General features: G+C 55.2%; 2 protein-coding genes across 2 annotated transcripts; one reads left to right on the forward strand and one right to left on the reverse strand.

Moving 5' to 3' along the window:
• Nucleotides 1-2,815: 2,815 nt before the first annotated feature.
• LOC129147171 (musculoskeletal embryonic nuclear protein 1-like) lies at nucleotides 2,816-3,987 on the reverse strand. Its single transcript, XM_054708162.1, has 3 exons — nucleotides 3,972-3,987; nucleotides 3,316-3,468; nucleotides 2,816-3,128 (listed from the first exon to the last, which is right to left on the reverse strand). The coding sequence occupies exons 1-3, from the start codon at nucleotides 3,985-3,987 to the stop codon at nucleotides 3,022-3,024; spliced, it is 276 nt and encodes a 91-aa protein (XP_054564137.1). The 3' UTR covers nucleotides 2,816-3,021.
• A 5,959-nt stretch (nucleotides 3,988-9,946) lies between these two features.
• LOC103290463 (inter-alpha-trypsin inhibitor heavy chain H3-like) lies at nucleotides 9,947-21,638 on the forward strand. The gene is given in 19 exon segments (XM_054708163.1): nucleotides 9,947-9,971; nucleotides 10,106-10,277; nucleotides 10,359-10,463; nucleotides 10,732-10,894; nucleotides 11,436-11,549; nucleotides 12,604-12,729; nucleotides 13,020-13,136; nucleotides 13,630-13,798; nucleotides 14,086-14,092; nucleotides 14,462-14,555; nucleotides 15,738-15,923; nucleotides 16,089-16,228; nucleotides 16,744-16,898; nucleotides 19,070-19,105; nucleotides 19,240-19,353; nucleotides 19,850-20,054; nucleotides 20,736-20,905; nucleotides 21,089-21,200; nucleotides 21,509-21,638. Coding segments are annotated over 19 exon segments (2,340 nt in total).
• The last annotated feature ends 3,640 nt before the right edge of the window (nucleotides 21,639-25,278 follow it).

Here is a 25,278-nt window from a genome sequence, read left to right on the forward strand (position 1 = left end):
TTGAAGTCAGCGTGAGCTATACATATATTTAAGAAAGATTCATAAAGACAGGTAAGATCATGTTTTTCCAACTGGCTTATTCCAGTTTAGGGTTTTGGATCCCTAAAGCCTCTCCCAGGAGCTCAGGGTGTAAAAGGTGAGACCCCAACCTGGACGAGACACCCCTCCATGGAAGGTCACCCTTCCACACACCCACACTTGACTGGAACGATGGAGACACACCGGTTCGTCTCACGTTGCACATCTTTGGGATGTGGGAGAAAACCCACAAAAACATGCGGAGGACATGTAAACTCCACTCAGTGGCCCTCACTGGGAATCTAGTTTTTCCTCATCAACATTATAAACTAAAGAGGTTGAATATTCGAGGACCTGCTACACTGAGGAAAGGCAGGCTCAGGTGGGAGCTAGGTACGGGCATACCTTCTGAAAGGTCCAGAACCTGCCCAGGTCACCATTGCCCTTTACACCAGTCGGTCCACCAACAAGCGCCCTGGGGCTTGGGGAGACAACGGGGAACCAGCCCACTCTCCATCAGCCCAGCCTGGAGGAGACAGGGGGATGGCTGGGAAGAGGAGGCAGGGGCAGCTTCAGGGAGGAAGGAGACTGAGGGCCAGGCTGGTCTGACTGGGCAGTGGGGCCCTGCAGGCCCTGAGCACTCCTTGGGGTGTCTGAGTGGGGCCAGATCTGCTGGGGTCAAGGCGGGGTGGATCTGCCTTATTTGCGGGGTGACAGAGGCTGGGCCCAGGAGACCCCTTCTCTCTCTTGGGGTCCCAGGCTGCTGTTCAGGCCCCTTTAATCTAGCCAGGGCTCTGGGTTCAACTCCAGCAAGGCCCCAACACAAGACCTGCACTTTGGCAACACAAACCGAGAGCCAAAAAGATGCCAAGCCTTGTGGCCCAGAGGCCTCCCTCCGGGGACTTTACTGAACGTGTGGAACAAACAGGAAGGGACAGAGCTCCTGAAGGGGGCGATTCAGTGTGCTGCCTGTACACACGGGTGACCTACATGGAGGCAGTCATGCCAAGGGAGTCCATGAGTCACGGATTGAAGGAGAAAGGGCAGATGGTGGCTCCGTCAGGAAACCAAGGCAGTGCCTTGTCATGAGCCCAGACCCATGGAGGGCGGCCCCAGGGCCTGGGGTAGGATTACCAATGACTTTAGAATTTCCTTTAATAAAATTGAAATGCTTTTTATTAAAAATGTTGGTTTTAGAGGAAGGCAGGGAGAGAGGGATGGAAGGAGGGAAGGAGGGAGAGAGGAAGGATGAAAGGGAGAAAGGGAGGGGGGAAGGAGAGGGAGTGGGAGAGAGAAAGAGACATCGATGTGAGAGAGAAACATGTACCGGCTGCCTCATGCAGACTCCCAAACAGGGCATCGAACCCACCACCTTTTGACGACTTTCCAACCTACTGAGCCATACCAGCCAGGGCTGACGTTGAAACGCTCTTAAAACGAACAGCAGTAAAACAAATAAATATCACAGTTGGCGCGTGTGTCCCTGGTGGCTCGGGGAGAGCTAGCCCCTGGGCCAGTGGCCACAGATGGGGTAAAGATGCTGCAGACAAGTGTGGCCAGGTGCCACATCCCGGGCTGGGGAAGGAGGACTCCATGACTCTAGCTCTGGGGAGAGAGAGGCGCAGTTATCGTGGGACCCTGGGCAGTGACTGGCTTGCAGAGGCCTGGAAAGGGGTGTCCTCCATCAGCCCTGCCTTGGCCAGCGGCAGTCGCATCTGGCCCTGGGGAAGGGCAGCCTGGACTTTGGAGCTGTCTGTGGCTGCTCCCCTTCCTTCTGGGGACTCCAGCCAGAAGCCTCATCTCTGCCTAACGGTACCGCTCGCCCTTTAGCTCTGACACGATTGGCATTACACACGGCACACACCGCCTTCTACACGCTGGGGAAGAGCCTCCCCAAGGAGCCCAGTGAGCTGGCCCAGGCCCTGTCCCCACAGAAGGTCTGCTCCCTCAGGGCAGAGAACACAGGCCCAGCCTGGAAACAGCTATATGAGGAGGCCAGGCCAGGCCGGGGCGTGGGAAAGGCTCAGAGCAGCCAGCTCCACCTGCCCAGGGGACAGGCAGGGCTTCCCTAGGGGCACAGCCCTGAGCCAAGCCTGGGAGCCCAGGCCCTGCCAGTCCAGCCCGGGACTGTGCGTGGTCTTGCTGTCACAGCTGGATGGGCCTCTGTACTCCCCTGAATCTGAGAGCTCCATGCACACAGGGGATACTGCGGCCTGAAGAGGAAAGGATCTCACACAAGCCCAGAACTCAGGCTTCCCAAGGCGCAGGCAGAGCTGTGGGCGTAGTAAGGGGAGGTTCACCTGGAGTTGGGAGAGTGGGGAGAAGCTCAGGAAGCAGACTGCCTCTGGCCACAGGACCCTGACATGGCTTTGTCTTGGAGGGATGCAAGATGGTGAGGAGGCAGAACAAGGGCTCAGGGGGGCGGGGCCTGCAAGGTCTCTGGCTCTTGCAGAGCCTTGGGGTCCTTAGAAGCATCTCGCTGGCTTCTGTGGAAGGCAGCGGGAGGGGGAGCCCAGGCCCCAGCTGCTTCACTCTGTACATGTGGCCTGGTTGGTGCAATGGGCCTCAGCTCAATTCTCCTGTCAAATACAAGGGGAAACGGAGCCTCAGGAGAGGAGAGATGGTCTGAGGTCACACAGATCAGCACCAGATCTCACACCCAAGGCTCTTTCTAGGATGGAGCAGTGGCAATAGCACCTCAGGATCATGTAGGTCCCTCCCAAAGACATGGACGGGTACAGAACATGCCCCACCCTGCACGAAGGGGCCATGCCAGTTCCACACAACACTCTCCAAATGCCGGGGCCGCTCGGGCATCCTCTTTATTGGTGTTCCCCAGGGCCTGGTGCAGTGCCTGGGCTGAGGGGCCAAGGAGAGGGGGGAGGGGCGGCAGTCCCAGAGGCAACAGGTGAGCGGGGGAGTGCTGGCATGGAAGAGTTCTTGGGAAAGACTCCTGTGTCGAGGTGTTGGCAGTGCCCAGGGAAGTGGCGTGCTGTGTACTTCTCAGCCAAAGACACTCTTGGCAGGCCCAGCTTTCGGCTTATCAAAGACTGTCTCAGTGCCGGTCCGGGTTCGGCTGAACACAGATGGTGTGGCAACGCCGGCTTGCTCTGCGGGCAGGATGGGGAGGTTCAGAGGTCCAGCCCAGCCTCCTGGTGAGGGAAAGCCTCTTTTGTGGGGAGCCCATGAGCTCTGCACTCTTAGAAAAGACCCAGAGAACCTCCCCCCATTACACCCCCTCCTGCTGACACACATCGTCCCTCCCCCCCTTGGTCCCCCAGCCCCGAGAACACTCACCACACTCCTGCATGACCTGGTAGGTCTTGAACTTGATCACCTGGTTCTTGCTCAGGTTCCCTCGGGCCCCCTTCAGGTCCTCCTCCTTCACAGGGGGGCGCTTCTTCTTGATGGGGGCTCCCTCAGGGCCAGCCTTGCCGAGACCAGAGCCTCCTTAGAACCCAGGCCTTCAGGCCGAGACCCGTGCCCACCTCTCCCCGCTCACTGAGTTCTCGCCAGTCCAAGGCCCCATTCATCCAGGAACCATCACCCCCTGACCCCCCGACCCTGAGTCTGTCTGTCCTTTTCACAGACGGGGAGCTGTGACCTCACGCTGTCTGCCTGGCTGGCCAAGCTTGAGCTTGGGCAGAGTGGGCAAAGGGGAAAGGCGCTCGCTTTGAGGCTGAATTACAGGCGTTTGGTGAATGCCAAGACCTGCTCCCAGGGTGGCGGCAGGGGGTCCCTTAGGTTTGCCCCTCTCCTGCCAAACTGCCAGGATTTACCTTGTGGGCTCTGGGGTGGGAATGGGGTAGAGAAATCAGATGCCCATGAAGTCACCTTCCCATCAGCATCTACCCATAGACAGACTGGTCTGTCTGTCCATCCAGAGCTGGGGACATCCAGATTCAGAGGACAGAGCTGTGGGGGTGGGGCATTGAAGCCCGTGGACTGGTCACCTCTGAAGTTGGGCATCCGATCAGGGTCACCTCCAACATGACTTCCAAGGCTCAGAGATCCAAAGAGGGCTTGTCCTGGTGAGGGTCTTGCCCCTCAAAAAGGCTGTGATGATTGCTCTAGCTGGTTTGGCTCAATGGATACAGCATTGGCCTGGGGACTGAGGGGTCCCAGGTTCGATGCCAGTCAAGGGCACACACTTGGGTTGCAGGCTCAATCCCCGGTAGGGTCGTGCCAGAGGCAGCTGATCAATGGTTCTCTCTCATCATTGATGTTTTTATCTCTCTAATCTCCCTTCCTCTCTCTGAAATCAATAAAAATATTTTTTAAAAAGGCTCTGATGAAGCAAACGCACAGTGAAACCAAAGTGTAAGTAGGCGGGGGAGCAAATGGGGAGAGACCCGGTTAGCAAGCAGAACGGTCCAGTGGGCCCAGAGGCCCCTGGTGGGATGGTCATCAGCCACAGTGCCTCTCCTGTGGCCTTGCTGCAGACAGTGTTCTCTGGGGCCCCTACCCACCAACCCTCTCTCCCAGCCTTTTGAACTGGTCCAAAAGGACAGGAGGTGTCACCAGCTGACAATACAGCTGCTTCTCTATAGCAGGTGAACTAGATGAGTGGCTTTGATGCCAAAATTTATGAGAAATAGTCAAGCTCTTGAAAAAAAATGCAACCAACTCTTAAACCTCCAGTGAGCACCTACTAAGTACAACGCATGAAAAAAGCTCCCAGCCAGTAACGACTTCCTCCATTGTGCCTTTCCAGGACAATTCTTTCACCCCTTTGATTATAAAGTGTCCGACCTGCACCCAGGCTCCGACCCCACAAAGACAGATGCCACAATGGTGGTGAAGAACCAATGGCTTACCGTCACCAGGTGGGTGGGCTGCTCTGCTACCATCTCTGCCCTTGGCGTTGCCCATTGTTGGTCTAAGCCGTCCCCCTGGTGTTGCATGGGTGGGCTGGGCTTCCTGGGAGGGGTAGCCCTGATGGATCCTCATGGTGACCCCAGCTGACCTGTCTCTCCCCAGGGGCTTGCAAAAAGACTACAGCAAGGACCCCCAGCATGGGACCGAGATGACCTGCTGGTTCGTCCACAACAATGGGGCCGGACTGATCGATGGTGTTCACACTGACTACATCGTCCCCGATATCTTCTGAGCCCCCTAACCAGCACACCTGCCCTGCCTAGGAGGAGGGTGATCCCTCCTTGTTCAAGGGGTTCCCTGTGTCAAAGCATCCATGACTTCCATTAAAGATAAGACTATGCCCCTTCCAGGCTGGCTGCTCTTAGGAAGGGACAATGGCAGGGAGGCAATTCAAGATGCTGCCCCTCAGAAGGGCTTGCCGGGGGGGAGGGCGGTCACAGCAGAACTGGAGGCTGGGAGGTTACCCACATCCATTCGCCTGCACCCCATCCTGTTCTCCCCTGCACCTGCCTCCTGCTCTCTGAATGCCCTGAGAGTACCCCACAGCTCCTGCCACAGGTTCAGGGACCGAATGACACTCTGGAGGCATGTACAGGAATGACCAGCCACAGCCACTCCTGCCTCAGTGCTTCCTGGAGCCAGGCACTGTTCTAAGTGCCTTCGTTGAATGAGCTCAATGCATGCTCCCAGCAGCACTGGGGGGGAGGTGAGGAGGGGGAAGCGGGGGGTACTTTTATCAGGCCCCTTGATAGCTAAGGAAACTGAGGTGAGGTAATTTGTCCAAAATCACTCATCTTCTGAGGGGCAGAGCTGGGATTTGAACCGTGCTGTGTGGCATCAGCATCTGAGTGCTTTACTACTCCCATATCAATACTCCAGCCTGGTGGGAGACTGGAAGCCACAGCCTTGTGGGATTTGACACTAGAAATTCCAAAGCATCACTTAAAGTGAATGTATGAAAGAAGAAGGAAAGAAGTGCTACCAGTAGCTGGAGGCTGCACCCCCTGGACTCAGGGTCTCAGGAGACAGTTCCTGCCCCCACCCTTCGCTCCATTCCCCCGTGGGGGGTTTGCAACCTCTGACAGCGAGATAATATTTCCCAAAGGCAGAGGCGGCCAGTGCTCAGAAGCTGGGGTTTCAGGGGCCAGGAACAGCAGCTCTCTGGCTCCCATACTGGTTCATGGAATATTCCACCAGGGTCCTTCCTTTCCATGGCTTTGCCTTTTGCCCAGCAAAGCCCAATGTCAAAGGGTGCAGGTGCAGTGAGCGAGGTGAACCTATACTTCAGGATGCTGCCGGCCCTTCAGGTGAATACTCACTCCTTTCCAAAGGGTTTCTGCTTTTTCTCTGTTCAGTTCCCACTCCAAATGAGGCCCTCGAGGGCCCACATCAACAACACCAACGCTGAGTTCCGTGGCTGCTCCAGGCACAGGGAACACAGAGCCCTCCATGGCAGGCGGCGGGGCGGCCGATGGAGTTCCAGAGACCAATCTGTGGTCTGGAGTTTCCCGGGCTTCTCCAGGGAGAGCCGTGGGCTGCCAGCTGGGGGTCACTCTGAGCAAGGCTCTGCCCGATTGGGGCCTCATTTCCCCCTCCTGTAGTAAGGAAATGGGCCAGTCTCAGGGTCTCTTAGGTTGTATCTAAGTCTAAATTCTGCATGATGACCTTAGGTCCCTCCAAGTGCCCAGCTGTCCCTCAGGAGCCTCTTGACCAACCTCAGATTGCTATTTCAAGTTGACCCTCCCACAAAACGCAAAGTATTTGGGGATGAGGTGGTTTTTCGCTCTGTTTCTCTGTTCCTAGCAGTCAACTGTCTCTGCACATCTCACAGTCAGGGGCAGAACTTTCAGCCAAGGCCATGGTACAATCCATAAATTAGCTGCCCTGTGCCCAGGCATCCTTGTCAACTCCATTAAGAGTGGCTGAGTGGGCCTGGAAGTGTGGCTCAGTGGTAGAGCCTCGACCTATGAATCAGGATGTCACGGTTCGATTCCCGGTCAGGGCTCATGCCCAGATTGCAGGCTCGATCCCCAGTAGGGAGCATGCAGGAGGCAGTCGATCAATGATTCTCTCACTCATCATTGATATTTCTTTCTCTCTTTATCTCTCCCTTCCTCTTTGAAATCAATGAAAATATATTAAAATAAAAACAGAAAGAGTGGCTAAGTGGGAGCATTACTGGGTCACTTTGCTCATAGTTGCCACTCTGGAAGGTCTAGGGCAGGCATCCTCAAACTACAGCCCGCGGGCCACATGCGGGTGTTTTTGCCGTTTTGTTTTTTATAAGTACCGCGCGCTAACCCATTGCGCTACTGGAGCTCCCCGTTTTGTTTTTTTACTTCAAAATAAGATATGTGCAGTGTGCATAGGAATTTGTTCATAGTTTCTTTTAAACTATAGTCCAGCCCTGCAACGATCTGAGGGACAGTGAACTGGCCCCCTGTTTAAAAAGTTTGAGGACCCCAGGTCTAGGTGCTGGTAGGGCCCTGGTGAGGCCCAGGAGTCTCATTCCCAACTAGGAGGGGACCAGTCCCTGCCTCTGAAGCTTCCGTTGTCCTGGAGGCCGGCCCTCCTACCTCACTGGACACTGTTGGAAAATGACTCTCTCTCTTTTTTTTAATCCTCACCTGAAGAGAGGTTTTCAGTGATTTTCAGAGAGAGGAAGGGAGAACAAGAGAGAGGGATATATTGATCTGTTGTCTCCTGCACGTGCCCCAACTGGGGATCAAACCTGCAACCCAGGTATGTGCCCTCACCGGAACTGAACCCACAGTCTTTTGGTGTATGGATGATGCTCCAACCAACTGAGCCCCCCTGCCAGGGCGGGAAATGACTCTTTAAGAAACTGAAGGCAGCTGAGTCACTGGCCAGGCCCTGGGAACTCAGGGATGAATGTGACATGGCCTGGCCCTCCGGGAGCCCAGAGTCTAGAGGCCGGAATCAGTCCTCAACATGCAAACTTCAACACAGGCTGCCTGTGATCAGCCAGGGGATGAAAGAGGAAGGCTCCGGAGGAGGGCACAGGGGCAGAGATGAGAGAAGCGATGTGCAGACTAGGGGAGGGCATGCCAGTGGGCGGAGAGAAAGTGCAGAAAAGCAAGTTGGAACCAGGCCACAGGACTTGGGGTTCACCCTTTCCCTGGGCCATGAGAACCAGAGAAGGATAATGAGCAAGGGCTGCAGCCATGGGAATGGGAGCATTAGAGTGAGGGGTCTGGTTCTGGTCTTTGGCTTCCCAAGAAGCCCCTCCCGGCCACTTGAGGTAAGTCTGTCCTCTCTTCACAATCTGGGTCCATCACAGGGCAGAGGTCCCAGCCTGGGTGGCCCTCCACATGGGGGAGGGGGAGGTAGAGGGCGGGGTCATGAGCTGCAGGGGGCAAGGCTGGGATGTGGGAGGACTGGGCTCCAAACTTACCCTTTGATTCTGGGCAAGGCTCTTAAATCTCCCTGGGCCTCTGTTTCCCCACCTGTCAAATGGGTGATACACCAGGAACTGCTCACCTCACTGAGCAGCTGTGCAGGTCCACCTCTGAGAAAAGGGCAGAGGCGCCTAGGAAGGGCTGGGCTGAGCCTGTGGTGTGCATGGTGTGGGGTGCTCTGGGGGAGGCCTCATGGACCCGGTGCAGGGACAGGCAGAGTGAGCCAAGGTCTGTGCAGCAGGGAAAAGCCCTGTCCTCTCCTCTGGGTAGCCTGAGACCTGCTCTCTCCGGATCTCAGTTTCCCCATCTATTCAGAGCCCTTCCTCCTCTGACCAGTGGCTCCAGGTGGGTCCTACATCCAGAGGCCCTTCAAGGTGTATGTGGGGGTCACCACTGAACCCTGGCGTCTGCCAAGAACCTGACCCCCAGCCACAGTGGCCTTGGCCTTGACCTGACAGTGTGTTTGTTTTTGCTTTTCCAGAAACGCAGCGTCGGGGAAGAGGTGAGGACTTTCACCAGGGATGGGGAATGGGGAGGGTGGCAGGGTGGAGCTGGTTGCCCAAAAGCTGAAGAGTTGGGCCATAGCACAGGTCCGGCACAGCGGACACACAGCTCACAGTCCCTACCCTGGCAGACGCCCACAACCCCCAGGAAAGAGTGTCATAGAACCATGCCCCCTGACCTCTCCAAATGCAGCCCAGGATGGCCATTGCACTGTCCTTCCTTCCACAAACACTTCCCAAGCAGTTGCTGGTACTGGGTGGGCAGTGAAAGGCCCTGTCACACCTTCACGGAGCATCTTCATATCCACATTTAACCCAGACGATTCCCTAGAGCCTCCCTCAGTTCACCCTCCCCCCGGCCCCCGGGAAAGAGAACACTGGGGGCATGAAGTCCTGCCCCACACTCTCTTGTCAGCACAGGAAATAAGTGCCTATTTGGGAGGTACAATCACACAATCACCAAAGGGCACAGTAGGAGGTAGAGGGCGAGCTTTCTCAATGGAAGTGTGAAAGGTGAGCAGGAAGAGCTGGGACAGGTCTCTGACCCCCTACCCCCTACCCCTGGGTCAGAGGGCAGAGACCTGGCTTGGCTGGAGCCCCAGTGTGAGCTGACAGGACCCGCCTGGAGGACCTCAGAGCATGGGGAACACTGTCCTGAGGGCAATGGGGAGCACGGGAAGGTTTTAAGAGGGAGGAAACAGGGTCAGATTTGTGTTTTACAAGATCTCCCTGGCTACAGGCTGCACAGAAACAGATTACAGGGTTAAGGAGGCCATGTTTAACCCAGACATCTCCCTAGAGCCTCCCTCAGTTCACCCTCCCTGCTCCCTGGCTTGCTCCCTCCCCTCGCCCTCTCCTCTTGGCATAATGTGAAGTTCCTTCTCATGGTGCAAAACCCCCCTTCCTAAGTGACTTCTTGCTGCTGAGCAACGAGGTAGGCTGAGCTAAGGAACCTGCGGGGCCCAGTGAACAGGGAGAAACAAAGGCTGAATCAGACAAGGCCTCTGCCCTCCAAGCAGGCCCTGGTCTCCAAGGGGAGATAGGTGCTCAGGAAGGCCCGCGCATGCCAGAGGCACCGGGACTGCCAGGCGCCTGTCATCAGGACAGTGGTGGCCAACTGAACAGGGGATGGAGGAGGCCACCAGGCTTCCGACACGGGAGACTGGGACGCTTCCCAGGCAGGGCCTTTGGAATCTGCAAAGGGAGTTTGGAAGGGGAGTGGCCAGGTTGAAGACCTCTTTCCAGGGCCCTGGTTGGCAGGTCACCACTGATCACCATCCCCTCTCCCACAGAAGGCTGACGACATTGAGGTCTACAGTACCAAGGTCAGCTGCAAGGTGACCTCCCGCTTTGCTCACAATGTTGTCACCACGAGGGCCGTCAACCGGGCAGATGTCGCCAAGGAGGTTTCCTTTGACGTGGAGCTGCCCAAGACCGCTTTCATCACCAACTTCACGCTGTGGGTGTCCCCATGGCTGCTGGCTCTGGGCTCTGGAGGGGAGTCTGGCCCAGCATGAGCCCCCCAACTCTTTCCCTGCAGGACCATCGACGGTGTTACCTACCCTGGTAATGTCAAGGAGAAGGAAGTCGCCAAGAAGCAGTATGAAAAGGCTGTGTCCCAGGGCAAGACAGCTGGTTTGGTCAAGTAAGTATGGAGCCCCAGGCCTTGGGGAGAATGTCTGGTCTGTAAGGGATGCAAACAACAACGGCAGCAGTTATTATTATTATTATTATTATTATTATTATTGCAAAACGTGTCCGTAATTCTCACAACATTATCCCATTATTATGTTGAGGTAAACGAGGCTTAGAGTGAGTAGGTGTCTCCCCCAAGGGGCTGACTTGAACCCAAGGCTCAGGATGGGTGGGGTTGTGCAGTCTGTGGGGCAGTCGCTGTCTTGCACCCCATTCAGGGCCTCTGGGCGGAAGTTGGAGAAATTCACGGTGTCAGTCAATGTGGCTGCGGGCAGCAACGTCACGTTTGAGCTAACCTACGAAGAGCTGCTGAAGAGGAACAAGGGCAAGTACGAGATGTATCTTAAGGTCCAGCCCAAACAACTGGTCAAGGACTTTGAGGTAATCAAACACCTCTGAGGGCCCTGCTGAAACTGTGGGCCCAGGATGGGAGGTTGGGGAAGGGCCCCTGGGGTGGACCTCAGAGCAAGGTCAAGGTCACAGAAGTCCAGGCCTCACCAATTGGTTGAGGAAGCTTGGGGGAATTACAATGGCTCTGGCCATAGCAACTGGGCCAAGGGGAGGAGGAGGCTGGGCTGGACTCACCCAGGTCTTTGGATGCTGGGCCCTTGGGGCAACATCACAAAGTGTCTCTGCATAGCTGGTAACTGGTTATAATGGTGCTCTACCTACATCAGATCTGAAATGATTTCATGGTGGAAATTGGACACCATCTGGCAGGCCATTGGAGAGCTTTGGGGTTAGAGTACCCTTCACGGGCCCTTTGGGTCATTTTCTGTGGGAGACTCCAGGTGTGGCTGTCACAGAGTTGTGCTAGAAGCTGGTCCCTGCACCATCACTGACCCATCTCTGTGGGCCCTGTCCTAGAGGTTGGCCTGTGTACTGTCACTGAATAACATCTCCTTACCTTTGCACATTGCAGATCCAGGTAGACATCTTTGAGCCCCAGGGCATTAGCATGCTGGATGCTGAGGCCTCATTCATCACCAATGACCTGCTGGGAAGCGCCCTCACCAAGTCCTTCTCAGGGAAAAAGGTGGTATAGATGCCTCTCAGGCCTGGGGGGCAGGGGCAGGGGCAGGAACTCAGACCCTAGCAGGACCAGTCTGAGCCCTAGGGCTTGGCTGATGCTAGTGAACGTGTGTCTATCTGCTGCCATCACTGTCTCCCTGGCCACCTGGGTCAGGGGTGGGCATGCTGGAGGCAGGGGGCTGCTTGCTGAGGACGACCTTCTGGAGGAACTGACATGCCCCAGCAGCCCTTCCCCAACCCCTCATCCTGTCCCCCAGTTTCAGCAGGGCCAGTAGGGGTGCTTGATTACCTCAAAGTGCTTGTGCTGGAACTGGTATGTGTGTGTGTGTGTGGGCGGGACCATTTATAAAGCCCAGTCTCATTCTCCCTTGGGAGGTAGGCAGGACAGGGTACTGCCCCTGTTTTACAGATAAGGAGACTGAGGCCAGAGGCTGACTCCACATTGAGGGGGTGGAAGTTGAACGGGAACTTTATTCTTGGTGCTAGTGGTTGACTGTGATCCCCAAGTCCCCTACTATTCCAGGGACTTGCTGACAATGGGCTGTGGATGCATGCATGTTTACATGAAGAGCAAACCTAAGTCACTCAGGACTTCTAGGGCGAGGCCCAAGGAGCACACACTCAGAGGGTTGCTGGCTTCTGCAGGGCAGTGCCCTCTCCCACCTCCCTGCTTTGCTCCCTTTCCCCTCCTCCTCCTCTGGGCACCAACACATACCACCCAACATGAAGTTCCTTTTCACGGTGGAAAGCTGCCCTCCGTAAGTGGCTTCTCAGTGCAGAAGGCCAAGCAGGCTGAACACAGCGACTTAGCTGCACAGGGAAAGACAAAGGCTGAGTCAGATAAGGCCACTGTCCTCCAAGTTGCCCCTGCTCTCCGAGGAGAGAGAAGTGCTCAGGAAGTCCAGTGTATGCTGGGTGGTGGCAGGACTGCCGGATGCCCACCCCTGGGCTTCTCCCTATGAGGGCTGTGCCTCGGCCCCCAAGGCACCCATGGGCTGAGGTCTGCAGTGGGCAGTGCCTGGACAAGCTGAGCAAGACCCTCCATCTCCCTCCCTCAGGGCCATGTGTCCTTCAAGCCCAGCTTGGACCAACAGCGTTCATGCCCAACCTGTGGAGACACGCTCCTCAATGGAGACTTCATCATAACCTACGATGTGAACAGAGAGTCTCCAGCTAACGTGCAGGTACGTCCCTACTGGCTTCATCAGGCTGGTGGATTCCGCGTCACAGTGGAGTGAGGGCTGGTGAGGGAGGGGTCGCAGCTGCATCTAGGGCCATCCCCCTGAATACTGGGTCCAAGGCCATGTTTCTTACAGGGCATGGGGGTGGCAGGCGGCCCAGAACCTGTGTGGCACACTTACCCAAATCGGACATCTTCTTCTCGCCCTGCTAAATGTCAGCTTTTATTTGCAAGAGTAGCCACCGTGTGGTTGCTTCATGGACATGACCTCTAGTCTCTCTCTCCCCTTTCCAGATAGTCAATGGCTACTTTGTGCACTTCTTTGCCCCTCAAGGCCTTCCTGTGGTGCCTAAGAATGTGGTCTTCGTGATTGATGTCAGCGGCTCCATGTCTGGCCGGAAAATAGAGCAGGTACTCTCTTCCGTGCAAGTGGGGTTGAGAAGTGGGGGTGAGATGGGGGGTAGATATTAAAAAAAAAAAATCCTCACCCAAGGATATGTTTATAGATTTATAGAGAGAGGGGAAGGCGGGGCGAGAGAAACATCGATGTGCAAGAGAAACATAAATCGGTCACCTCCTGTAGGTGCAACAACTGGAGATTGAACCTGCAACCTAGGTATTTGCCCTGACCAGAAATCAAACCTACAACCTCTTTGGTGCACGGGACAACACTCCAACCAACCGCACCATCCAGGCTGGGCGACAGTCTTCTGTTTTTTTAAAGTGGAGAAAGCTGATGTTTCCAGTGAAAGAGGAGGAAGGAGAAAAGGATAAAAGGGGCACCAATGTCCACCCCATTGTTGCAGGCGGCAGAGGCCCCACTGCCAGCCCCAGCTGCGAAGACACCAGGCTGTCTGTGGCTCCCTCTCCCAGCTTCTTGTCTGCCTGTCTTTCTCTTTCCCAGACAAGGGATGCCCTCCTCAAAATCCTGGAGGATATAAAAGAGGAGGACTACCTGAACTTCATCCTGTTCCGTGGAGATGTGACCACTTGGAAAGACACTTTAGTTCAAGCCACTCCTGAGAACATCCAGGAGGCCAGGGAGTTTGTGAAGAACATGAGAGCAAACGGAGGTCAGAAGAGAGGGGAGAGCAACGTTCTCACTGCCCCTCCCTCTGCCTGAGCAGCCTGCTTCCCTCCTCCCTGGGGTCAGGTTTGCTGGCCAGGCAGCAGACCCTGGCTATGGGTTGAGTTGGGAGTGGATTGGGATCCTCAGGCTTGATCGCAGGGTCCAAGAAAATCCATCTGTCTGTTTCTATACCGCAACTCTCAGCAAGATAAGGCCACAGAGAACCTTACTGTTGGTCGTTTCTTACGGAAAATCACAAGTGATGTCTTTCCTGCTCCCCTCTCCTCCCAGTGAAGGGGTGGCAGTCCACCTGACTGTTTCCCAAATTGTTTTTACCATCACCAGGTGCTTCTATCCCTACAGCAACCCTGAGAGGCAGGTTTTATCCCCATTTGAAAGGGTAAACCATTCATTCTTCACTCACTAGGCAGTATTTACTGAGTACCACCACGTACTGGCAGGGGGTTGGCTCCTTCGATCCTTAGCAGGGATGTTGGGTGCGGCCGAGCCCAAAGCCACTGCCTGGGGCCAAGCCCCGACCCTGAAAGAAGGCAGAAGGCGGTGGCCACAGCCAAGGCCTGGGTCCCCAGTGCCGGCAGAAAACTGGTGCAGGCAGCCAGGTGAATGAAGGTCTATTGCACGAATCTTCGTGCAAACGGGCTACTAGTCTGAATTATAACTTCCTGGAAAGCTTGGCCCTGGAGAACGATGGGTTCGCCCGGCGCATTTATGAGGATTCCGATGCCAACTTGCAGCTGCAGGTATGCCTTGTCTTGCACCCCTCCAGCAATGAGGGGCTCACACCTTCCTAAGGGAGCTGTGCCATTGGGTGATCATTTCAATAATTAGAAAGAACTTCCTCTTAATTGAAATCTACCTCTGGTTCTTACCCATCATTAATGGTTCTACGTGGTCATCGGGCTGCACGGAAGAGGTTCCTCCATAGGATTGCTAGAGCAAGTATAGGACATTGGTTAAATATGAATTTCTGAAAAAAAAAAAAAAAAGTACTTTTTTAGTGTAAGTCTGCCCTAAAGATTGCATAGGACACTGCATTAGTTTGCTGGGGCTGCCAGGACAAAGTGCTACAAACCGAGAGGCTTACAGCAGAAATGTACTGTCCCGCAGTTCTGGAAGCTAGAAGTCCAAGATGAAGGTGTCGGAAGGGTTGGTTTCTTCTGAGGGCCTGAGGGGGGATCTGCCAGGCCTCTCTCCATGGCTTCTCCTTGTCTCTTCACATCCTCTCCCCTGTGTGTGTCTGTCCCCTTTTCAATAAGGACACCTGTCACATTGGATTGGGGTCTATACCAATGACCTCATTTTGAATTAGTTACCTCTGTAAAGACCCTGTCCCCAAACAAGGCCACATCTTGAGGGACTGGGGGTAAGGCATTTAACTATATATTTTAGGTATTTTGGGGGTACACAATTCAGCCCATAACAGACATACTTATAACAAAAATTAACTTCTTGTTTACTTGACATTCCAATTTAACTGCATGTCCTGTATTTCATTCACTAAATCTGGCAACCCCAATCCTTCCTGGCCCAGGTGCCTGCATCTCTGCCTCCGCCATGGACCCCTGGGCCTCCATCCACACCTGCTCCCACCTGACACCTTCTCTAGCCAGCCTCTCCTCTTGTCCTTCTCTCCTCCTTCCCTTCATGCCAACAAACATTTCATGAGTGCTTTCTAAGTGCAAGAACGCTTGTATTTTTCTGGGTGTGAGGGGTGGGGTGGGATAGGGTGGGGGAGGCAGAGGGGCTCCCACACACTGAAGGGCACAGCCAGGGCCATGTAGAAGTGGAGATCGGGCCAGGCCCAGTCCAGCCTGTGGGACTCAACAACCTTCGGAGGCGTCAGTGAGAACCCTCCCACACTCCTCTCCGTGCCTGCCTGCCCTCGTGGCCTGAGATGACCAGGTCCCCTCTCTGGACTCCAGGGCTTCTATGAGGAGGTGGCCAACCCGCTGCTGACGGGAGTGGAGGTGGAGTACCCTGAGAACGCTATCCTGGACCTGACCCAGAACACTTACCAGCACCTCTATGATGGCTCTGAGATCGTGGTGGCTGGGCGCCTGGTGGACGAGGACATGAACAACTTTAAGGCAGATGTGAAGGGCCACGGGGTAAGCTGGGCTGGGCCTGGATATGGGCTGGGAATGGGAGATCAAGCAATGATGGAGCCTGTGTCTACAGGCTGACGGTCCAGCAGTGGCCGCCCCTGAATCAGGCTCACTTGGCTTCAGGCCTCCATTCCTTACGCCTCTCACCTTCTCCCACCCCTGCCCCAGGCGCTCACTGACCTGACCTTCACAGAGGAGGTGGACTTGAAGGAGATGGAGAAGGCCCTGCAGGAGCAGGACTACATTTTCGGGAGCTACATTGAGCGGCTCTGGGCCTACCTCACCATTGAGCAGCTGCTGGACAAACGGTGACCCAGGACCAACCCTCGTAGAGCCCCAACTGCCCTCCTCTGCCAGCCTGGTCACCCCAACTGCCCTCTTCTGTCGGTCTGGTCCCACCAAATGCCCTCCCTGTAGGGCTGGTATTGCTCAACTGCTCTTTCAAGCTGGCCGGATTGCTCCCAACTGTCCTCCCTTGCTGGACATCTTATGGCGGCCATCTTTGACCACATGGGGGTGGCCATCTTTGATCACATGGGGTGACCATCTTGTGTGTTGGAATAATGGTCATTTTGCATATTACTCTTTTATTAGATGGGAGAGCTAGGGAAACGGAGGCCCCCTCAGAGAGAAAGCACAGCCTGTCCATCTGTCCCAGGGAGCTGGTGAAGAAGTTTTTTTGAGCACTAGCAGGCTCCACCCTGCACATAGGGGGTCCTGGGCTGCCACTGGCGCTCCTGGCCTGGTGCTGGGTGTCAGAGCAGGAAAGATGGGCAGGGAGCTTAGCTCCAGGCTAACCCTCTCGCCACACCCCTCCCAACAGCAAGAACGCCCATGGTAGCGAGAAGGAGAACCTCACAGCCCAGGCCCTGGACCTGTCCCTCAAGTACCACTTTGTGACTCCACTGACGTCCATGGTGGTGACCAAGCCTGAGGACAGTGACAACCAGATGGCTATTGCTGACAAGCCTGGGGAAGGTGGGCATGGGGAGTGAAGGCCAGAACTTGGAGGCCTTCCTCTAGGGCCGGGCCTTGGGTGTCCTGAGAGGAGTGGGCCAGGCTGGGGAGACCCAGCCCCACTGAAGAGGAGCAGGCCCCGGGGCACTGAAGGAAAGCTGGCCAAGTGCTGGGGAGCATGTTTGGAGGGAGTGAAGCCATCAGTGGGGACAGTGAGGGGTGGGGTGTTCAGGAGCCTCTGAATCTCTCAAGGGATATGAGTACAGGAGTGAGTCCCCTGCCCAGGGTCACTTCTGGGAGAGGGACTTAGGCTGCAACATGGAAGGGCTCAGTTAGACAGGAAGAAGCACTCGCAGCCTTAAAGCTAGGCCCCGAGCACGCGCCTGGGGATGGCGAGAGGAAGAGGCTCTGAGAGCTGGAGGCTGGGACCAGGCCTGCTCACCATACCCCAAGAGGGCAGCCCTGAGTATCCCCACAACTGGCCACACGGGCTGGGGGTGTGGGCATTGGGGGGAAAGGGAGGCAAAGAGCTGGCCCAGGCCAGGCCAGGAGCTCCTGGTTGCGGGAGCACAGCTGGCTGCTGGGAGGCCCACAGCCTGGGGCTGGTTGGACAGGCAGCATATTGATCACATTGGCCCCGACCCCAGGACTCTGTGGCTGCTAACGCATCTCTCCCCTTCTTCCCTCACAGGGCCTCAGGAATCAGGTGAGCTTCAGCCAGCAGCTGGGTGGGCGTCCCGGGAGGGAGATGACAGAGAGCCCAGGAGGCCTTTCCAAGCACGCCTGGACTCAGGTCCCAGCTCCACTGCCCACCCATGAGCAACTTTGGGCCAAGGTCTGCCCTCTCTGAGCACCAGGGCCCTTGTCCGTTGACTGGAGGTGGGTTCCTCTGTCCAAGGAGGGACAGTCTGTACGAGAGTATTAGTGGCCTGCAAAACGAGCATGTCCCACATCGGGCACTCACACTCCATGAGTCCCAAGGCAACCCTCTCAGTAAGGTTCTCATTTTACTGTGAGGAAACTGAGGAACAGAGGTTAGGTCTGTGTGACCAAGGACTCTGTCCAAAGGTGGCTGAGCCGGGGATTTGGGCCAGGCAGCCTGGTTGCAGTGCCTGAGGGGAATTCACAGCACCCTGTGTGTGTCTCATCATAAAATTGGAGCCTCACCCCTCACAAGCCCATCACCACCAGGCAGAGCTACCCCAGCCTCTGCCTACCTCACCTCCATCAACACAGGTTGTTCTATCCAGCTTTCCTCTTAGAACAGCCCTGTCAAATGTACATCACTGATGTGTATGTGACTATATTGTGTGTTTGTGTGTGTGTGTTACTAACAAGGACAACTGAAAGCCTCATCCCACCCCAACGAGGGATGGGGCAGGAGTTCAAGAGTGGCGGACAGGATCTGCTGTGAGCATTACTCATGACAGAGAAGCTGACCTTCTGATGGCATGCATTTTAGCCATGTCAAAGTGCCACACCCTTGGCCTTAAAATCACACCCATATCACCGCCAGTCCTAGAAAGAAGTTCCCGGGCATGCCCCCATTTCTATTGCCTAAGCCAGTGGTCGGCAAACTGCGGCTCATGAGGCACATGCGGCTCTTTGGCCCCTTGAGTTTTTAGCAAAGGCCAGCTTAGGAGTTCCCTAATTAAGTTAATAACAACGTACCTACCTATATAGTTTAAGTTTAAAAAATTTGGCTCTCAAAAGAAATTTCAATCGTTGTACTGCTGTTATTTGACTCTGTTGACTGAGTTTGCCGACCACTGGCCTAAGCTAAGGCTCACATCCCCACCCTCTGTCTGTCAGTGCTGGGGTTTCACTGGGCACTGGTAGCCCCAAGACAGGGAAAAGACAAAGGTGTTGGGAACAGGGCACCCGAGGCCCCCGCTCACGACTGCCCTTTGGCTTCTTTTTTCAGTGGCCCCCGCCATGGCTTACCAGAGTGAGTATACACCGCGGCCACAGTCCCCTGCCCCAGCACAGCCCTGCGCATCCCCCCTGGAGTCTTCCTAAATCAGCTCCCTGGGGCAGGCAGATGGTTGGATCCTGAGGAGATGGGGGTGGGTGGGTGTTGAGAGCATTAGGAAGCAGGAAGGGGTGGGGTATGAACCAAACTCTGGGTGGGGTCCTGGTGCCTCCCCAGGCCTGCTTGTTTAGTTCAGCCCTCTCTCCCTTTGTGTCCACAGCCAGCTACCAGCCTCCTTCTAAACCCTACTATTATGGTGAGTTCCCCGGCTCGTCCGGGAGCAAGGCTCAGGGCCCAGGGCCCAGTGCCTCCTGCCTGTCTAGGAGTCCATCCCACAGAGGCCAGAGGGTGAGTCCCCAGCACCTAGCCCTTTCTCTCATGTGCCCTCAGTGGACGGAGACCCCCACTTCATCATCCAAGTCCGAGGGAACAAGGATGCCATCTGCTTCAACATTGATGAAGAACCAGGCACAGTGCTGCGCCTCATTCAGGACCCCGTTACAGGTGGGGGCTGCAGGGTGGGGCTGGGGCCAAGGTTCTTCCTGAAAAGGCCTGGAGACCCCCAGGGTGGGCACATGGACCAGGTCCTCACTCCGCCCACAACGCTTCTATCTTTCTATGTAGATTACATGCTGGAGAAGGCTGTCCAGAACCACAGGCTAGCCAGGTTCCCAAAGACCAGTGTGTTGGGGAGAGGGTTGGAGTTAAGGGCAGGCTGGCCCTGAAGGCAGGACTCAGCCTATAGCTGGGGAATAGTTTTCCTCTGAACAATAATACTTCCTGGCCCAGGCAAAGAGACAGTCTACACTGTGGGCCCTCAGCCAACAGCATGACCCAAGAGTGTCCAGGAACAGATGGGTTAACTGTGAAGTTCTGGTCTCTTCTGGGGACCCCCACTCGGCTACCTCACAGCAAGTCTGGCTGAGGGGAAAGGCACATCCTGAATGGCCAGCTGATCAGAAGATCTCGCTGGTCTCTTACTGCCCCTTGCCCCTGGCAGGCTTAACAGTAAATGGGCAGATCATTGGTGACAAGGGAAACAGCTCTAACTCTAAGAACAGAAAGACTTACCTTGGCAAAGTGGGCATTGTCAACGCTCCGATGGACTTCCGGATAGAGGTGACCACAGAGAAGATTACTCTGCAGAATGGGGCTGCACAGAGTACTTTCAGCTGGCTGGATACAGTCACGGTCACCTCGGAAAGGTAAGGCCCCGTACCAGGACTCGATTGAAGGAGGCTTGAAGAATTTGTAGAAATCTGAGGACAGAAGACCCATACGGGGTTACAGGGAAGACAGATGGCCTCAGAGTTCAGCCCCTGACCTGGGGGTGGGTGACCATGGGAGACCTGAGCCAACGCCTAGGGTCCCTGTGAGAACCAGAATTGGTAGCTGGACAGTTCATAGGGCTGACCTTGAGGGAAAGGCTACATGGACCCAAGGATCAGGTAGACGTGGCAATCTGGTAATAGCAAGAATCCTATTTGCATCTTCTCTGGCTGAATTTATTAGTTCCCAAACTGCTCAGCCTCTCCTATGTCTTTAGATTACCCAGAATCTCGTATGCAGGGCGGGAGTGTTACTCCCACAGAGGCTAGAGATGGGGAAGAACCTACCCAGGAAGCTAGTGGCTGAGCTGGGACTGGATCCCAGGCCTCCAGATTCTGAGGACAGCCCCTTTCCTGCTGACAGAGGAGTAAGAATGCATTCAGTGGAGGCAGAGTTGGCATGCATGACATGTCTTTCCTCCAGCTGCCCTGAGCTAGTTCCTGGAGTCTGTGTGTTCTCAGGTGCCATGCACAGGGTGGGCTCTGCCAGGATGTCCTTGATTCAGATGCCTGGTGTCATGGCCACTGTGCCCCTGCTGTCCTCCTCTTCTCCCCTAGGTTCTCTGTGAAGATCAGCAGGGAGGCTCTGGTGGTCTCCTTTGGAAAAGGGATTGCCTTTAAGGTGGTTCTGCACCAGGTGTGGAAGAAACATCCCGTCCACCTTAACTATCTGGGCTTCTACGTGCTGGACAGTGGCAAGATGTCAACAAAGTCACAGGGGCTGCTGGGTATGGAATGGTCAAGCTTCAGGCTGTGCAGGGCAGAGGGAAAAGCCATGTGCAAGGCCATCCTAGCCACTCCGTGCCCAGCACACAGCACCCCACTCATCCCTTGCCTTAACCTGGAAGGCCAGTGGCCATGCTACCTGGGGCGATGGCAGGGGCTGACAGTGTAAATGTTTTTCTTCCCAGGACAATTCTTCCGCCCCCTTGCTTTTAAAGTGTCTGACTTCAACCCAGGCAATGAGCCCTCAAAGATACATGCCACAATGCTGGTGAAGCAACATCGGCTGGCAGTCACCAGGTGAGGGGACCCATCTGACACCCTCACCCTGCCCACTACCAAGCCAGGAGGAAAGAGCCCTCTCTGCCCACACACATTGGTCTTCTGTGGGGTGCCCCCATTTCCCTCTGTGGTGTTGTCCCCCTCTTGGCCCCTCGAAACCAGGGAAAGGCCACACTCAGTCCCCTAGAAGGAGTAACTATGCAACCTCGTTCTTGGCCAGAGAATTATGTAGTTAGCAACATCACACCCTTTTCCAACCTTGGTCCATGAGCGAAGCAGCCATCTTGTCTACCCTGTGTATCACAGAATCTCTCTCCTTTCTCCAGGGGCTCCTAGAAAGACTACAGGAAGGATGTCCATAATGGCACACATGTGGGCTACTGGTTCGTCCACAACAATGGCCAAGGGGTGATTGACGGAGTCCACAGCGACTACATTGTCCCTGCCCTGTTCTGAGTGACTGGCCCAGCTCACCTGGCATTTGGAGTGGAGCACAGAACCAGGCCTGAGGGAGGGCTGTGACCATAGAGGACACGGTGGAATCCAGATCGCTGCCAGCCTGTGGATGCCTCTCTCAGCCCCTGCTCTGGGGAACACCAGCCGGGACCTGAGGCAGCTCAAAGGAAGGGCTGGCTCCTAGGAAGGCAGCTTCCTGGGCCTCCCTAGCAATGCGGCTGAAGGACAGGGCTGGTTGGCATCACACTTGGGCAAGTCAAATGTATGATGAAAAATAAATTGACTCTGGAGCAAAGAGTCTCTGAGAAGTTGGGAAGGGCTGAGTGCAATTCAGAGACCAAAAGGTTCATGAGGAAAGTCTGACCCTTGCTCAGGAGCTCCTGTCAGGTCCTTCAGGCCTGGAGGTCCTTCTGTGACTCAGAAGCAGATTCCTCCAGGGCTGGCACAGTCTGCAGTGGATTGTAGATGCCATCCAACCACCCACCCGCCCACTGTCCATCCGTCCATCCAACCATCCATCCAACCATCCATTTGTTCATCAGACAAACCCAATAACCTGAGCTAGAATCTGGGGGCACACAGCTTAGTGTATGGTTGCCTCAAGTTTGAATTCAGCTGGCTTGGGGATCCTTAGGATCCTCCAATCATACCCCACAAAGTCCTGGGTGGGGTGGGGGTCAGACCAGTTCCTGGACTAGGGGCTCTGCGAGCCTCTCGCACCTGAGTAACAGTAACTGCCCCTTCCAGGGTCTCCCCGCTTCCAGAGGGAGCTTTCCAGAGAAGAACCAATCATTGCTCCCTGCCTACACCGTCAATGACATCTCCCACCCATTGCTCTTGGGACAAAGACAAAAGTCCTTCCTATGGCTTCTCAGCTTCATCAACTCCATGAACCAGGCATCTCCCCTTACTTTCTGGGTTCCAGACACACACACTGCTTCCAGGTCCTTAAACATAGCCCCTCCTGACCCAGATCCTTTGCCTCTGCTCCTCTCTCTGACAGAGGGGCTAAGAGCATGCAGGATCAAGGGTACCCCTTTGAAAGGAACAGTGGGCAGCTTGGCTCAATGGCACTGCAAGGGACACAATAAGGCCAGAGGACGTTGGAGTCTGATTGGGAAGGATCATGAATGCCAGTGGGGGTGGGGATGGGATCTGGTCATGGCCACAGGAGGTTTTCCTACCTCCCACTCCAGGGCCCCTCTGGATTTCCTAGGGACACCAGCCTGGGGCCCTAGAGAGGGTACTGGGGGCAGTCCAGGAGGAAATATTTATAATCAAAGGAGTGCCTCTCTCCCCAGGCGTCTATGAGGGGTAACTTGTGGACTGGCGCTGCTGCTACTGTAGGGAGAGGGCCACAGGAGACACAGCTCCTGAGTAAACTTGGCAGGTGTCCAGGCTGGGCTGGCAAAAAGGGTCGAGCCCGGGAAAGGACATCCTAAAGTAGGCAAGCCCTGCCTTGTCCTGCCGCTCCAGCTGGCAGCCTAGCCTGGCAGGTTGGCAGAAAGGCAGAGGAGGCCCACAGCCCAAATCTGCCTCTTCCCCTCCCTCAACACAGTCAGGGAGGCCCTCCTTTCAGGCCAATTCCAGGCAGATTCTGTCCTCAACCCAGTCCCACATCACTCTGGCTGTGCCTCTGATGGCTCCCTGGCCTTCAGGATAGAAATCATGCTCCACTGCAAGGTGCACCCAGCCAGTGCTGGCCTGGCCCTGCCTCTGCACCTCTCCACCATCCTCCTCACCCCATGCTTCCCTTCTCCTACCCTGACCTCAGTCCACAATGTCCTGGCTCTCGGCCCAGTGTCCTTGTCCTCCTTTTCTACTGGGCTGACTTCTCTTCATTCGTCAAAACTCAGCCCGAGCCACGCCCCTGTTCAGGAAGCTTCCCGGATCCTCCCCAGCTAGAACAAGAGGACTCCCTCTGGGATCCTTGCAGCACCTGTTCGTTCTTGGGTGGCAGCTGTCACAACAGGCACTGTCTGTCATGGTGCCCACAGCTCTCTGCACAGGGCCTGGCCCAAGGAGGTGCTGGAAAGCACTCAGTGAACAAAACAATGAAGAGCATGGACCTACTTCCAATTGTTCACCAAGGCACCTGCCCAGCTGCTGGGCCAGAAAGTCACCCAGACTCCTCTGCTGTTATACAAACCCCAAAGCAGAGCCCAGCCCAGAGGTGGTGTCCCAGAGGGGTGAGCTTGGCGTGGGCCCCCCTGACTCTCATCTTGGTAGGTGTTCACAGCTGGCCTCACAGCAAGTCCGACGGAGCCACCAAGGCAGCTCCCTCGTCTCACAGCAACAGCCTGAGACCCCTGCCAGCCGACCAGGCAGATGGAGAGGCAGATGGAGTGTGTCTGTGCATTTGGCAAACCCGCTGCTGGAGCCCCCAATGGGCCTCTCTTCTGGCCCCTCTAGAGAGACTCACTCAGTAAACACCCTATAGAGCTCAAGAGCTGGGAAAAGGATTCCCCTGAGGATCTGGTTTGCTTCCTCTTATCAAGCAAATGAGCTCATTTTCTGCTTTCCTCTGGCTGCGGGGAAGCTCAGAGCAAAGTTTTGTGCTGCAGCTTCTCCACTAGGGTGTCCCCGACCGCATGTCCCCCAGCTCGGCTCTTCCCTTATTCCCATGGGCTTTGTTTAAAAAAGTTTTTTTTAAATCCTCACCCAAGGATATGTTTGATTTATTATGTATGTATGTATGTATGTATGTATGTATGTATGTATTTTTAGCCAGAGAGGAAGGGAGATAGAAAGAGAAACATTTATGTGAGAGAGAAACATCAATGGGTTGCCTCCTGCATGCGCTCCAACTGGGGATCAAAGCCACAACCCAGGTATGTGCTCTGACTGGGGACTGAACCTGCACCTTTTGGTGTACAGGGTGATGCTCCAACCAACTGAGCTACCTGGGCTCTAAATGTTTATTAAGTACGCTCTGACTGTGCAGGAATTGGGTGGAATCTGGGGGTGACTATCCCCAGGGCATGGATAGGAGAGGATTTAGAGCTGGGGGCCTGGGACACCTCCATGGGACAGACGCTTCCCTCCTGGGATGAGGGCCTCATGTCTGTCTCCTGTCTTCCAGTGCTAGCTTCTTTCCAGTGGGGGGGGGGCCCCAGGTGTGAAAATCAAACTGCATCATGCAAGTCCCATTGGAAAGCTTGCTGAGAACTTCTACCCGTTCACTTTTTAATAGAGGTAGGAAGAGTCAAAACTGGTTTCCATGGTCCTAGCTGGTTTGGCTCAGTGGGTGGAGCATCATCCCGAGGACTAAAGGTCCTGGCTTCGATTCCGGTCAAGTGTATGTACCTTGGTTGCAGGGTCGATCCCTGGCCCCAGTCAGGGCACGTGCAGGAGGCAACCTATCAATGAGTCTCTCTCATATCGATGTTTCTCTCTCTGTCTCTCCCCTTCCCTCCACTCTCTCTAAAAATCAATGGAAAAATATATTCGGGTGAGGATTAACAAATGACATGACATGACATGACATGACATGACATGACATGAAAACTGGTTTTTATGGACTGAAACTGAACCTCTGGTCCCAGAGGATGTTTTCTGGCCCAGGGCCCCAAGCGGGGGTCTGGAGTGACATATTACATGGGTGGTTCAATCTCTCTAAATCTTAGTTTCCATCTTACGA

This window comes from Eptesicus fuscus, chromosome 18 (genome assembly GCF_027574615.1).
Source record: "Eptesicus fuscus isolate TK198812 chromosome 18, DD_ASM_mEF_20220401, whole genome shotgun sequence".
Classification (NCBI taxonomy): Eukaryota; Metazoa; Chordata; class Mammalia; order Chiroptera; family Vespertilionidae; genus Eptesicus; species Eptesicus fuscus.

Coding starts and splice junctions, on each gene's coding strand:
- LOC129147171 (XM_054708162.1), bottom strand. Junction 3,129..3,315: donor CCAGGTCATGCAGGAGTGTG/GTGAGTGTTCTC, acceptor TCCTGCCCGCAG/AGCAAGCCGGCGTTGCCACA.